Here is a 13521-nt window from a genome sequence, read left to right as displayed (position 1 = left end):
CTATTTCTCGATCCCATGATACCATGCAGCTTCTTATTGCTTCTCATGGATGGGAGAAGAGGGAAAGGAAGCTCCAACATCCATGGGGCAGAGAGGACCCTGCTCCCCACAGCGTGCACTCTGCACCCGGCTATCTCTGGCACACAGGAGCTGGAGAAAAGGTCATGACTGGCAGCGGATTCCTTACCTTGGTTGTCGTAGGAAGTGATGACCTGCGTCTGCTGAGGATGCTGCTTCTCTGCCAGGTTTCCTATTTAAAGAAGACAGAGGGACCTGCAGTGACCACTGGGACCACAGTGGAATTTTCCCCAGGGCAGAGCGGGGAGCCGTGTGTGTCTGCAGGGAAGGCAGGCTGGTGGGGGCCTAGTTCACCCCAGGCGTGGCCTGAACATACACTCACCCATCTGCACAGCCCCATAGCGTGTGCACGCAGGAGTCAGCAGTCCCACACCTGAACACAGAGGCAAATGATGGGCAAATGTGCATATACCCTCACACCTCCCAGCAGAGACCAACAGATTCTTTAGGGTTTTTTTTTCCTACTTTTATTTCTAGCTTCTTTTGATTATTGGAGCCACGGTTTTAGTTTTCCTCGTAGTTTTCAAAATATATATACACACTTTTATAGCATTATGAATGTAGTTCTTTGACTTGTTTTTGAGGATACTAATGAACTTCTTTTCCTTAAAAAAAATTTATTGACTTTATTGGGGTGACATTGGTTAATAAAATTATATAGGTTTCAATGTACAATTCTATAATACATCATCTGTATATTGTATTGTGTATTCACTACCCAACAGAGACTCTTCAAAAGAAGCTGGGGACACTTCCATGTGTTAAGTAATCACAACTTCAGACTTGGGGTCACTGGGCACAGTCTTCAAAGTACATAGGGATGCTTGACATCCCCAACTTTTCGTAGAACATGCTGAAAGGTTCCTGTCCTGATTTTACAGCTAAGGGATCTACAGCTCAGACTGGTTAACTTTTTGCCAGACTCAGCAGTTAGGGAGCATCAGACCTAGGGCTTGAACCCCAGGTCTCCTGACTCTTAGCTCAGCCTCCTGCCTCCTCTGAGAATGGGGCAGCCTGCCTCTCAATTCCCCTTGGGAGTTGGGGTGAGTTGTCGTTTGGTTCAGTTGCACAAGCATTTGCAGAACACTTACTATGTGAAAGCGCTCTCCATGTGCTAGGACTATTTATGTCCCCAAGACATGGAGCTGTTCTCAGAGCCTAGTGGGGTCAAGCTGCTGTAGAGGGATGCCCTGTTTCTGCCATAGGCCATGAGGAGAACCCACAGTCTTACCTGCCCCTCCTATGGGGAGGTACCACCTTTCCTACATCTCCCTTTCCAGCTGCTGAGGTGGCCTGGTCTTGCTGAGGTTGCCCTTGAATCTATGCTCCAGAAGGGTGTGGGGAGAGTCTGGGAAGGACAGGGTTATGGCAGCTGGGGAGGTTCTCCCACTGCTACCACCTTGGCCAGCCACCTCTCCCTGGCCTCCCACCAGTCTGCAGACAGGCTGTGGGGACTGCCACTGGAAGTGACCACTGGGACCAGTGTTTGGGCATGGAAACAAACACGACTCCGGGGTGATGGCCTGACCAGGTTCCATTCCGATGACGTCCCTCATGCACCCAACCAGATCTGCTACTCTGTGCTTCCCACGCCTGTGTCCAGGCAGAGGCCAGTCATGGTGGGTGGGAGGGGCACTGAGCTTGGCTGGGCTTGCCATCCACCTGGCAGGGTCTTGCCCCAGAGACACCTGTTGGCTCCAGCCTTCTCCTATAAACAGGCCAGCCAGGACCCTGTGCCCCTGGGCTGCAAAAGGTTGGTCGGCTGAGGGCCAGCTCCACAGAAGCCCCATCCCCGTGTGATGTGGTATGCTGGGTTGGAGCTCCGGGCCAGACTCGGGCTAGGGAACAGGGAGGCCACCTCCTGTGGGCACAGCTGGCTGCATTTCTGCTGGCCGAGGGAGGAAACAAGATCTGGGAAGGGAATCCTCAAGGAGGGCGATTAGCTGGCATGGCTGCTGTAGGGTATTTATAGTCGGGGCTGCACAATTGGTTTCCCTGTGGCTGCGGGGCGTCAGTCGCTGTGCTGCTAGGCAGACTTCAGCCAGGACCAAGGAAAGCAGCCAATCACAGAAGGGGAAGCCCGTTGCTGGACAAGCTGGGGGTGTGGTGGTGGGGTGGCTCAGCCCCAAACACCAGCTGTTTGGAAAAAGTTTGGAGCGCTCCAGGCTCCCCCCATCCTGCCAACACCCTAGTCCAAGGAGTGCACAGGGCAGCAAAAGGGAGCACATGTGCCTTTTTGGATCAATCCTACATTCAGCCACATTTGTGCACACTCCACCAGCACACGCCATCAGCTGTCCTTCAGTTTCTAGGGCTGGGTGCCTTGAGCACCACACCAACAAGGCAGATATGTACTCAGAGTCTTACCATCAGAAAACACAGAAAAGAGCCATAGCTCTAATTTATGCATGCATGCAAGTGTGCCACTTAAAAAATAAATACAGTTTTACTTTAAATTACATATATTGGTGGCATGGTCTGGGTTCAAGGCCTCCATGGAGCCTCTCGTCAGCCCTGCATATATTTCAATGCTCTCCTGATGAAATAACACACCGGAGAAGATATAAGACAAATGTCAGACAACCCAGGCAAAGTACGAGGGCTACAACGAACCAGGATGCTATGTCATGTTTCTCCCGCTGCAGCCCACTTGCCCGCGTGCACACTGGCTGGGCACATATGCATGCATGGGCTATGCATTTCTGTGTCCGGCAGGTCTCCAGAGGTCTGAGTCTTACTGTAATTCTCACGAGCCTGCAGCACAGTTCCACTAACTTTGGCATCTGCTTCAGTAGAGCTCAAGTGGGTGCACTCCCACCGGATGGCTCCAAGGCAAGGTTAAAGAAGCCATCCTACCCTTGCATGCCCATCAGCTGGGACACAGATGGGTGGTCTCCAGGGTGTATGTCTTGAGAATGACTCCTCCCCATGCACAGGGCAGAGGACACAGTCAGGCTCTTCACCTCCAGGGTGCTGTGACTCCACTGCAGTAAATGGTGTATGATTACAATAATTTTAATATAGCCCCAAGAGGACAGGGGCTCTTGACCACATTGTCTACTGTTTCATCCCCAACAATTAGAACTCTGCCTGGCACAGAGTAAGCACTGCAGAATTTACTGAGGCAATGAGTAAATAAGTGAATGTACTTTTAAAACGTCATCCTTCCCTTTTGTTACTGTCAGAAGGATGCCAGAACATAGCTATTTGGTCTTGTTCAATTGTGGTTCTGTTTCCCCATTTGGGGAGGGTCATGGAGGGTGGTTCCTTCACATTGGCATCGGATGAGTCAGTCTTCTGACCCAGGGTCTGACTGAGGTCCCTACTGGGGCTCTGTGACTGCAGATCTGATTCTTATTAGAATTTGCACACACCCACAGGACAATTACACTGATGCTTCTTCCTGGAGGCTGGGCCAATGAATCTCTCTAGGGCACAGAATAAGGCCCAGTATAGCTGGTCCATGCACAACATTACCAGAAAATCCCGGGCCTCCAGGGAGACAGGCACCTGGCACCAGAGAGAGGAGGTTTTGGAAGCTGACTTCTCTCAGATTTTATGGTATTCTGGGTCCCAGGCCAGGTAGCCACAGGCATCTCCCAGGCCTCAAGTAGAATTGTCTCAAGGCAGGATGCTGTCCTCTCTGTTCAGAACATAAGAAGCCCCACCTCCGTGGGAACACATCCAAACCTCACATCCCACATGAGCAAGATGGTACAAAAGCTTATGGCACTGACCCCACTCCAGGAAATTGGGGCACTTGATGACGGGGAAACTTGGCCCCAGAGGATCACAGTGGCCCCAGAGGCCTGCATCACAAGCAGCCACTTCTCCATGGTTAGATGACAAGAGCATCTTCAGATAAGTGAAACCCAATGCGTCCAGTCATATCTCAACATGCTGAATTCCAGGGATTAAACGAAAAAATGAAAAGAGAGGATTTACCATACAAGCTGTTTCCTTCTAATTTCTGCCACTTCCGCATTCCATTGGCGACGCCTCCTGTGAAATAACAAGGACTGGTGTGAGGTTCTCTGTGGTGTGGAGACCCAGGCCTGGCGAATGAGGTACTAATTGCATTTGCATCTGGGTTAAAGTGGGGCTGGTGGAAGTTGGCTCTCCTGGGATCCAAAGGAGGCTCACCAAGAATGAGATGCACTAGGGAGCATGAATGCAGCCTTCAACATTTAAAACACGAAAAAAAAAAAAAAATTAAAACACTAGTTTTCAAGGTGGTGGGGTTGATTATCAGGATTATCTAGGAAGAATTTTCACAGTACAGGTGCCCACTTCTCACTCCCATGCCTCCACTGAATAAATATGTAAGGATTATTGTTAAAGACATTTGCTATTCATTTTGCCTGCCTGTTTCTGTACGTGATGAATCTCCTACTTTGAGAGTCTTGATGTGGGGTGAGAGTTGGCAAAGACCACATATTCCTATGGGAATGAAAGTAAGAGTTTCCTGCTCTCCCAGCCTCCCTTGCAGCTAGAGCAAAGACACATGTGGCCTAGGAATGGTATGTCAGTAGCATATGTGTCCAAATTGCATCTTGGGACCTGGTAAGGCAACAGGGAAGGGAATGAAACTTCTCTCTCTGGTGACAGTTGGAAGTGGTGGCTGCAAGGTCAAGCTCCTGTCACAGAGCTGGCCTATGTTCTGGCAGTGGAAACCGCTGCAATAAAATCAATTTCCTGGTGGAAAAGTAGCACCGTATGGTCCTTGGTGGCAGCTTTGCTGCATAGCTGATGGTGCCGCTCCCAGAAGCTTAGCCTCAGGCCTGTTCGCAGCCCTTTCAGCCACTCCAAGCCCCTCCTTTCTGCAGAGCTCTCTACAGTCAGTGTCTGGGACCTATCACCTGGAACCCTCACCCACACACTTTTGGAGTGGAAGGCACATGCCACCTCGACTTTGGGGATAAAACCTAAAACACTGAAGCTCTTTTAGTCTTGCACAGGGGGCCAGGGGCACACCTGAGAGGACTTGAGGGCCTCCAGGCACATTTTTGAGAAGCACTGCTCTAAGGGAGTGGCTGAGAAAATGCTGGGACCCTAGAGGAAAGGGGAGAGAGCATCTATTGGCCCTGAATCCCAAATCCCTGGTGCCACATCCTTGCCTCCTGACCCTTTGAATGTTTTCTGTCACAAGAACACAGCAGAATGCCACCTAGTCACATCTTTACTCAGTCCTCTGCATGATGACAGTAACTGAGCTCAGGCCCTCTTTTACAGAGCTGAGGACCTGGAGCAGGAAGGGATAGGAGGAGATGCCTGGAAGTAGGCATGGGTGACTTTTAGATCTTGTGCACCAACAAGAGACCTTGGAACAAGCTAGTCTTGTTCAGCATTTCCCCTCCTTAGGCTGTGCAGGCTCGCAAGCTAGCTTAGCCAGGGGTCTCCTAGATACCACCACTGACCAACAGGCCTCGGCTCTGGTGCACGCTCCCTCTTCTCTGCTCTGCTGCAGAACTGTCTGATTGAATTCGTGACACAGGTCTCTCCACTGACATAGGGTCTGGAAGAAACATCTGTTAGGGAACTATTTGGAGAAAAATAGCAGAAAGAGCTCAGCAAGCAGGGTCTACTTTCCCTGACTCATGTGAAGTGCATTGATCGGGAGTCATGGAGTCATGCAGGGTTTGAGGTAGGTGATTGACACCTTTTTGGAGCAGTGCTGATCCTAGGCATTTCTGGGGCTTCTCTGTGTTCGTTACCCTTTCTTGCTAGTGACAGAGCCTTTAGGAGAGACATGATCAGACAGGAGCGGTACATGAGGACTCATGGTCTGACCCAGAGCTGGGCCTTGTGGGGGCCCTCTGGCGGTGCCACGCACAGTGGGAGGCCTTCTGGACTGCGGTGTGTGTAGCAGGAACAGTCTCATTTCTATCAGGGAGTCAATGGCCTCTGCCAATTTCCTCATTACAAATACCCTGGGTAGGCATTTTCCCTACTTTCCCTGCTCAGAGGAGCAGCTCTGAGAACTCAAGAACCAACCAATGCAAACAACTGTTGGCCCCCAAATTCCTCCCAAGACTGGAGTACCTGTCAACATTCTCAGCTCTTTAGAATCTATTTTTCCCTCTGTTTGCTTCTCCAAGGGGTCACCAGGAGCTATGGGGCAGCTCCAGCCTGTGTGGCTGGTGGGGGCAAAGCCATCCATGATATCATTGCTTCAATGCAGCAGGTGGAAGGTGGATGTTCAATGTGCAAAGGGGTTCTGGGGGCAGAAGAGCCAGGGCAGACTTCAAGGAGCTCAGGAGCTGGAGGAGGGGCAGGAGGCAGAAGCCATTTTATCGCATGGGTTGTCGATCATCACTCTCAAAGCACTGGTGCAGTCAGCCTAGTGCATGTGCACACCCCTCCTCCAGGGGTCCTGAGGGCTTTCCTCCATACCCAGGACCCAGAGGTTCCCAGACGTTTGTCTGAGGGGCTTGGTTAACAATTACTATGCATCTCTACTCTCTTCACATTGTGTCCCCTCCTCTGGAGAACACAGAGGGCTAGGATCTGCTTTCCACAATCATTCTATAAACAGTTGCTTTATTTTACCAGTCTACATGTTATCAGAAAGTCTGAAGGAAAGAAAAATTAATAGCTAAGTAAAGGTAGGAAGGGCAGATTTCAAGCCTAATCCTGTCCAAGCCTGTGTGCCCTTTACCTTTTATGCCTTCTGTAGCAAAGGGGGAGGGGAGGGGCGGAGCTGGGCTCAAGAAAGGGAAACTGAGGCTGCGAGTTGTGCAAGGGCATGAAGGGAGCACCCCATCCTCAAGTTTGACTCAGCACACAGATTTCTCGGGGGACCCTGCACCCTGCGTTGCCATATGGGGAACAGGCTTTGGCCACCCTGGAGTCAGGCCTGGGATTCTGGCCCCCTTCTTCCAGGGTATCTTCCAACCCAATCTGCATCTTTCAGAGAGTGGTTGGAGGAAACTGGCAGCCGGGATTGAGGGAAGCACCCACAGGCAGGCACAGGGAGTCAACTCAGGGCAATCACGGGGCTGCGCGTTGCCAAGGGACGCCAGAGCGACAGCGTCGAGATGCAGGCAGCCATGGGAAGAGGGTCGGTGTCGCTGGCCGCCTGGGGCGCCCCCACGGCGGGTGGGCTCTGGGGAGAAGAGGCCGAAGTGCGGGGGCCTCCGGGGTTCGGCCCGGCGCGCGTTACCTCCTTTGCGCTGCGGTAGTGCGCCCGGATCAGTCTGCCGGTCCGAGTGCATGCCCTGCGCAGCGCGCTGCTTCTCCGAGTGCACGATCAGCAGCATGTCGATGGACACGGCGTTGCTGTCTTTCTTCAGCGACATGGTGCCACCTCGATCCCCGCCCGCGCGCCGCGGCCGCTCGCAAAGCTGCCTGCGCTGCAAATGGCCCCGTGCGCGCCGCTGTCCGGCGCGGGAGATGGCGAGGGCGCGGGAGAGGGCGCTCCCCCGCCGCTCAGCCGCTGCGCGCCGCGTTTCGCTGACTCTGCCAAACAAGCCATTAGGGCCCGCCCGGGAGGGCGCTCCCCTAATGTAGCGGCTCTAAGTCACCTTTGAAAGGAAATCCCGGCTGAGCCCAGACATGCACAGAGGTCATGGGCCCCAGAACCTCCGGCCCTGAGCCCCTTCTTGCTATCCCCAGAGCTGGAAGCACTGGTCCTGGACTCTAGTACTGTCCTCTGGCTGGCTGGCGCGCCCCATCCCTGACATCTCCGGGGGTGGGGTGGGGGGTGGGATGGTTCGGGGTGCGGGGTGCGGGGAAGGGGTTCCCCGAGAGGGCCCGAAGTAGACCTTCTCTGAAAGGCATCGCAAATACAGAATCGCACAGGGCTGTCAACAGTGAGAGTCAGTTCAGGATAAGGAAAAACAACAAGAGGGCTCCAGATTGAATTGCAAGGTGTGGAGAAATTGGGCAACTTTTGGCTTTGGCCCTACTCCTGCCTGGGGTGGGTTTTGGAGGTTGACAGTTCCCTCTTTAAGAAGGAAATGGATGGGGTCTTGGGGTCAGGACCTCCCCGAGATTATGGCCCACAAGAATTTGGACACATGTCCACTGGGCATCAACTTAACAGTTCTCTCTGGCCTGAAGTAAAAAACCTTAATATCTCTGTTCTTTCTAGAAGCCTGGTTCCTGTCCCGTGGGGCAGGGAGGAGGGGAGAGGAGGAGGCTGGGGTGCAGGGAGCGGCCTGCCTGCTGTGGTCAGGGAGCTGGACCTAAGAGCCCTTCTATTTTTAGAGGGGCCTGGCCTGCCCAGCCAACAGCAGCAGGGCCTTTGGCTCTAGGTCTCAGGAGTGTTTACAGCCGCATCTGCCTGTTAGCCCCTGCCATGGTGGGCCCACCGGCCTGAGCTACTCCCCTAACTTAAATTTCCACCATTAATAAATGCCGTGCTCATGGAGGCCTTTGCTCTAAAAGCTCTTTCCACCTTGGAATGCTGTGACCCCACTTTGCAGCATGGTTTCTGAGAGCTCCCTTGTCCCCCTTGGAGGCAGACTGTATTGCACAGGCCTGGGTTCCAGTCCCAGCTTCACTCTCCTTGCTTGTGTGACCTTGGACAAGCCATCTGCCCTCCATTTTCTCACCCATATTACAGGCATAATACAAATAAATTCTCACAGGGCTGTCATGAGAATGACATGCATGTGAGGTGTGTGGCTCATAATAAGTAGTTTCCAAATGGTAGCTATCATGCTTATTTCATTTTAAGGGTGAGGAAAGGAACAGGTAAAGTGACATGTCAGTACTGAAGCTGGGGGTCACACAGCTGTACCCTCAGACTCTGGAGATCTCTCCCCTCTGACTGTGGCTCACAGTTTGGCCGCCTGTTGAGGCGGCTGTCTCATTGCAACACCACCACCCCCTTGCCCATGGGGATTTGAGGAAAGGAGAGGTTGTTGCCTTCTGACACTGTGGAAGAGCCCTAGAGAGCTGAGCCAAGGGACCAGTGGAGGGTGGTGACTCCCAAGGCAGGTTTCCTCATGCAGTGAGTCGTGTCCTGTCTGCATTAGTGTACACACACACACACACACACACACACACGTACATGCATGTGGCTGGGAGGCTGGCTAAGCCTTGCTGCTCTCTAGGTGGCTGGGAATGTATAATAAAGACTATGGATTATTCAAAGCTGCTGGGGTCTTGGGGTCATCTCAGTGTACCCCCACCTGACCTGGGACAGTGCAGCCTACCTCCTTCAAAGGGGCAGATCCCAAGAAAAGCTCCTGTGCAGCACATCTCCTTTCTGGAAGGGGCTGAGTGGGGAGACCGGGGAAGCTGAAGCCACCTTACCTGAAATATGTGTTAGTATCTTCCCACACATACTCTCCTGCTTCAGAGTGTCTCACTTAGGATCTAGCTCACAATGATGGCCCCTCACAGAGCTGCTTCTGGAGGAAATGATGACCTGAGGGGGTGGGGGTGACAACCAGAGGCCTCTCCAGGGCCTGAAAACAGATCCTTTAGAGTAAGGCTCCTTATCTGTGGCAATATGAACATTTGAGGCCAAATAATTCTTTGTCGTAGGGGGATATCCTACTTTATTGTAGCTGCATCCCTGAGATCTACTTGCTAGATGCCAGTAAGAACCACTTCCCAGGTGTTACAACCCAGAATGTCTCCAGATGTTGACATATGTCTCTGGGAGACAAAAATGCAGTGAGAACACTACTTTGGAGCAAATCTATGAAATAAGGGTGGTGTTGCCTTAACTGCTATGGGAGATGCTGCTGCTTCTGGGTCCCAAAGCTGCCTAGAACCTGGAACCACTCCCCAAGGATCCCACCCATGGCCCTCAGTTCAGCAGCTGACACCTTGGGTCTGCTGAGCTGCTCCCTGCCAGGAGTGGGGGCAGAAAGATGAGGTGGTTCCTCCTATCCCTGGCCTTTGTTGACCCATCCCTTCATCTATAGTACCTGAGGAGACACCCCAGGGAAGGTGATATGGCTGAGGCATATGGATGTATCCAGAAAGAGAGGGGAAGCAGGAGAGAAGACTAAGGCTATGAGATACAATTCAGAGGGTCTACCCTTCCGCTCAACCCCGCCCCTTTAATTGTTCCCATAACCAGTGGAATAAAGAACAGACTCTCAGCCTGCGATTAACATCTTGGGCTTCTGGAGACCCATGTCTTCCTCCTTCCCTGAAAACCCACACATGCAGCAGCCACAGCCACGTCCACCATTCCCCACCCACACCTGGCCTTTCCACTCCTTGGCTTTGCTCAACATACTAGCCCCGCCATCTGGCCACCATCTTGAACAACATAGGATTCAAGAACCTCTGTATTTTGACCTAACTAATTCATCTACATCCTTGTCTTAGGATCTGATAAATGAGGGGATATTTTCATTCTCAGGCAGAACCTTAATTATTTTAATCACAATGAGTTGGAAATTTGAAGGCACCAAAGAACCAAGAGCGGTCAACATGGTTGTCCTGTCACCTTTATCTTCCAGCACAGGTGCTAGTCAGGTGTGTCCAGCTGTCACTCACACTGTCTCCAGCCTTTTGCTTAGAGCCCTGAGCTGACTTTGTGTCTTGGAGATGGGCGGTGGGCAACAGGGGGAAACTGGCTCTTAGTAGATGATGCCCTCTCTAGAGAGGGGTGTGTTCTGATTCACATTGTTTTTCCTCAGAAATAGGAGTTCTTCAGGGATTGAAAGTCATAACTCTTATACCTCTCCAGAGATCCCAACAGGCAAGTTTCTCTCTGCCTCACAGAGACGTATTAGGCACGCCAATACATGAAAGACTTTCAGCAGGCACTTTGTAAACATGATGAGCTTTACTCCATTGGTGCTGTGGGGAAGGGGTACACTGAGGATGGGACCAAATCCTGGTCTCTCAATGCCCTCACGTCCCCTAAGATGGGCAATCCATTGCATGAAGGGCCAGACACCTTTCCCATAAACCTTTGCAACAGCTGGTTTAGACTTCTCGTGGTGTCTGGAGCAGGCTGACTTGGCTCACTTCCTCTTCTGACTCTTTGTAATTGCTGTCACCAGTTTCTAGAAGATCTTGTCAGACCTCCCTGGAAAATATAGTCTAGCCACCCTTCAAGGCCTGACATTGCCCTCACCTCCATCCTGAAGCCTTCCTGGTCCCCAAGTTCTTGGAGTTCCTGGAGCATGACTACTCTCTGAGGTCCCTCTCTTTTTTTATCATCCCGATAGTTAATAGGACTTGGAAGATTATCCCAGGTCTGTCCCTATGCTCATTAAATTTAGAAAGCCTGTCAGTTCCCACTGGGGCAGTTATACCAGGCAAACGTATGTTTCGAGACTCCACCTCCTAGCAGGGTGACCTTGGACAATGTACTTAACCTCTCTAAGCTTCGGTTTTCCTCTTCTGTCCAATGAGTCAGGGTGTTGCTGGGATTAAGTGAAATAAAGCATTTAGCTATGACTTAGTTAAAGACATAGCAGCTTCCTATATTTTGGGACCTCGGTGTGGGTCCTGCTCTGAGGACGGGTCTCATGGATGTGGTGCCAGAGTTGGAAAAGGGGGACAGAAGAAACTGGAGGCACCCCTGAATTTTTTGTGGATCAGGAAGCTGCCTTCCTTTCTGTGTCACTCTCATGTCACACTTTCTGCCATCACAGAGATACTCGCTGAGCCACAGAAGCCATCCCTGGCAGGACTGACATCAGATTTGTGCAGCAGCACCCTCTGCAGCAGAAGTGATGGCTTGGCACAGTTGTCCTCTCTTCCCAACCCCACCACACTCTGTGAACAGCGTGTGCAGCCAGTGGGATGTGCTTCTGGGCTATCTTCATTTCATATATGAGAAAATTGAGGCTTAGAGGCCTGCAGTGACCTATCCAAGGTCCCACAGATATCTCATAAGCAGCAGGTGACACCCTAACTCTTGACATCCTTGCATGCCTCCCCCATGACCATCACATGCTGTGAGCTGAGGCTGCTTAGCACACTGGTCCAGGGTAGATGGTTTTAACAGTCATAACACACCTCGAGTCAGGGGCCTAGGATCTTTGCTGAGACACTTGGAACAAGTCTTTGAGCTCAAGCCCTGAGCTGGATCTTTGGGGACAAATTTCCCAGACTCTGCCACATGAGTGGTGAAGAACTGGTGGCAGTGACAGTAGTCACGAGTTGGTGGTCAGACACATCTGGTAGCCTTCAGGAACAGGGAGGTAGCCCTGCCAGGGCTGCAGAGGGAGGCAGAGGTCTGCCATTTTCAGAGCTATGACAAAGAATTTTGTGCTGCAATAAGCTCCATAGCATTCAGCAGTGAGGTCAGCTAAACCATAAAGAGGGTTCTCCCATCCTGCTAGATTTGCCACCAATATGCTGGTCAGCCCAGGCAGTAGCTCACTTTTGTGCCCCTACTATGTGCAATGACATTATGATGAAATGGCAAAGTACAGGGGAGGGGCACCTCTCCTCCTAGACAGGAAGGCTACTAGGTGGAGCTGACATCTAACAGTGACCTTGGGGATGAATGGGTAGGAGACAGCCATGGAAGATGGGTGAGGGCTTTCCAGGCAGAAGAGCAGCCTGGAGGAAGGGGGGAGGGTTGGAAGTGAGAGAGAAAATGACGTTTCAAGAAGCGAAAGCAGGGTGGTCCAGTTGATGCTGAAGTACAAGGAGAAGGGGTCAGAGAGGAGCCAGAGCGCTGTCAGAGCCAGTCTGAGGCTCTGGGTGGGGCTTCTGCTGCCAGCCTGAGCTCTTGGTCAGCAGAGACAGGACAGCAGAGAGAGAGTTCATGAGGGGAAAAGGTAGTCAAGCACCACACATGAGCTGTGTGAGAGACAGAGCACCAGGTGCCTAGGTCACATGGGGAACTGGGCTCAGAGCACAGGCAGGATCCGGTGCTGGTCAGAGCAGGCAGGTCCGATGGAGGGCAGGCCCAGCTCAGTCCTCAGGCACACGTGACCACTCTGGGTGGGTGGAGCCATGGAGCTCCACAAGGGCCAGGGAAGCAAGGCGCTTTATCAAGCTCACACTTATTATTGAAAATTTAGAAGTGCAAAAACTAGGTAAGGAAGAAAATAAAACTACCCAAATCCCACAGTCTAGAGGTAATCACTTTTAAATATTTCATTACTTAGTATTTCCTTCTATTACAACCTATATAATAAATGTGTGTATGTTTGTATGTATATATGTGCATATGTATACATGTGCATATATATATGTGTGTATATATTTATTTTAAAATAAAGTTGTGATCACACTATATACAGTTTGGTATCATAATTTTTTTTCACCTAACACGTGTTATGAATAGTTTTCAAAAAACTCTTCGAAACCCAATTTAAAAGGCTGCCTCATCACCCATTATACTGATGTGCCATATCCACTTTTTCTCTTTGCTTGTTGTTGGACTTCCGTTTTGCACTTTCCACTTTTATAAATAATGCGATGACAGATATCTGTGTGCTTACACCTTTGACCACATATCTAGTTATCTCTTTAGGGTAGATTCCAGGAAGTGAACTTACTTGGTCA

At 51.2% G+C, this 13521-nt stretch overlaps 1 protein-coding gene across 2 annotated transcripts in view; it reads right to left on the bottom strand.

The window, feature by feature from the left end:
• Positions 1–7765, bottom strand: part of KY (kyphoscoliosis peptidase) — a 43776-nt gene extending 36011 nt beyond the window's left edge. Inside the window, exons 1-3 of one of the 2 annotated variants that reach the window (XM_090284303.1) lie at positions 7241–7765; positions 4024–4080; positions 188–250 (exon numbers count right to left, since the gene is read on the bottom strand). In XM_090284303.1, the coding sequence (XP_090140429.1) occupies positions 188–250; positions 4024–4080; positions 7241–7376 (256 nt within the window). In that variant the 5' untranslated portion in view covers positions 7377–7765. The remainder of the gene's footprint in view (positions 1–187; positions 251–4023; positions 4081–7240) is intronic. The other variant, XM_090284301.1, reaches the window with a different exon arrangement.
• Between the last annotated feature and the right edge of the window lie 5756 nt (positions 7766–13521).

This window comes from Furipterus horrens, unplaced genomic scaffold (genome assembly GCF_987537825.1).
Source record: "Furipterus horrens unplaced genomic scaffold, mFurHor1.1.pri manual_scaffold_7, whole genome shotgun sequence".
In the NCBI taxonomy this organism is placed as follows: Eukaryota; Metazoa; Chordata; class Mammalia; order Chiroptera; family Furipteridae; genus Furipterus; species Furipterus horrens.
This window is presented reverse-complemented; position numbering and strand designations above follow the sequence as displayed.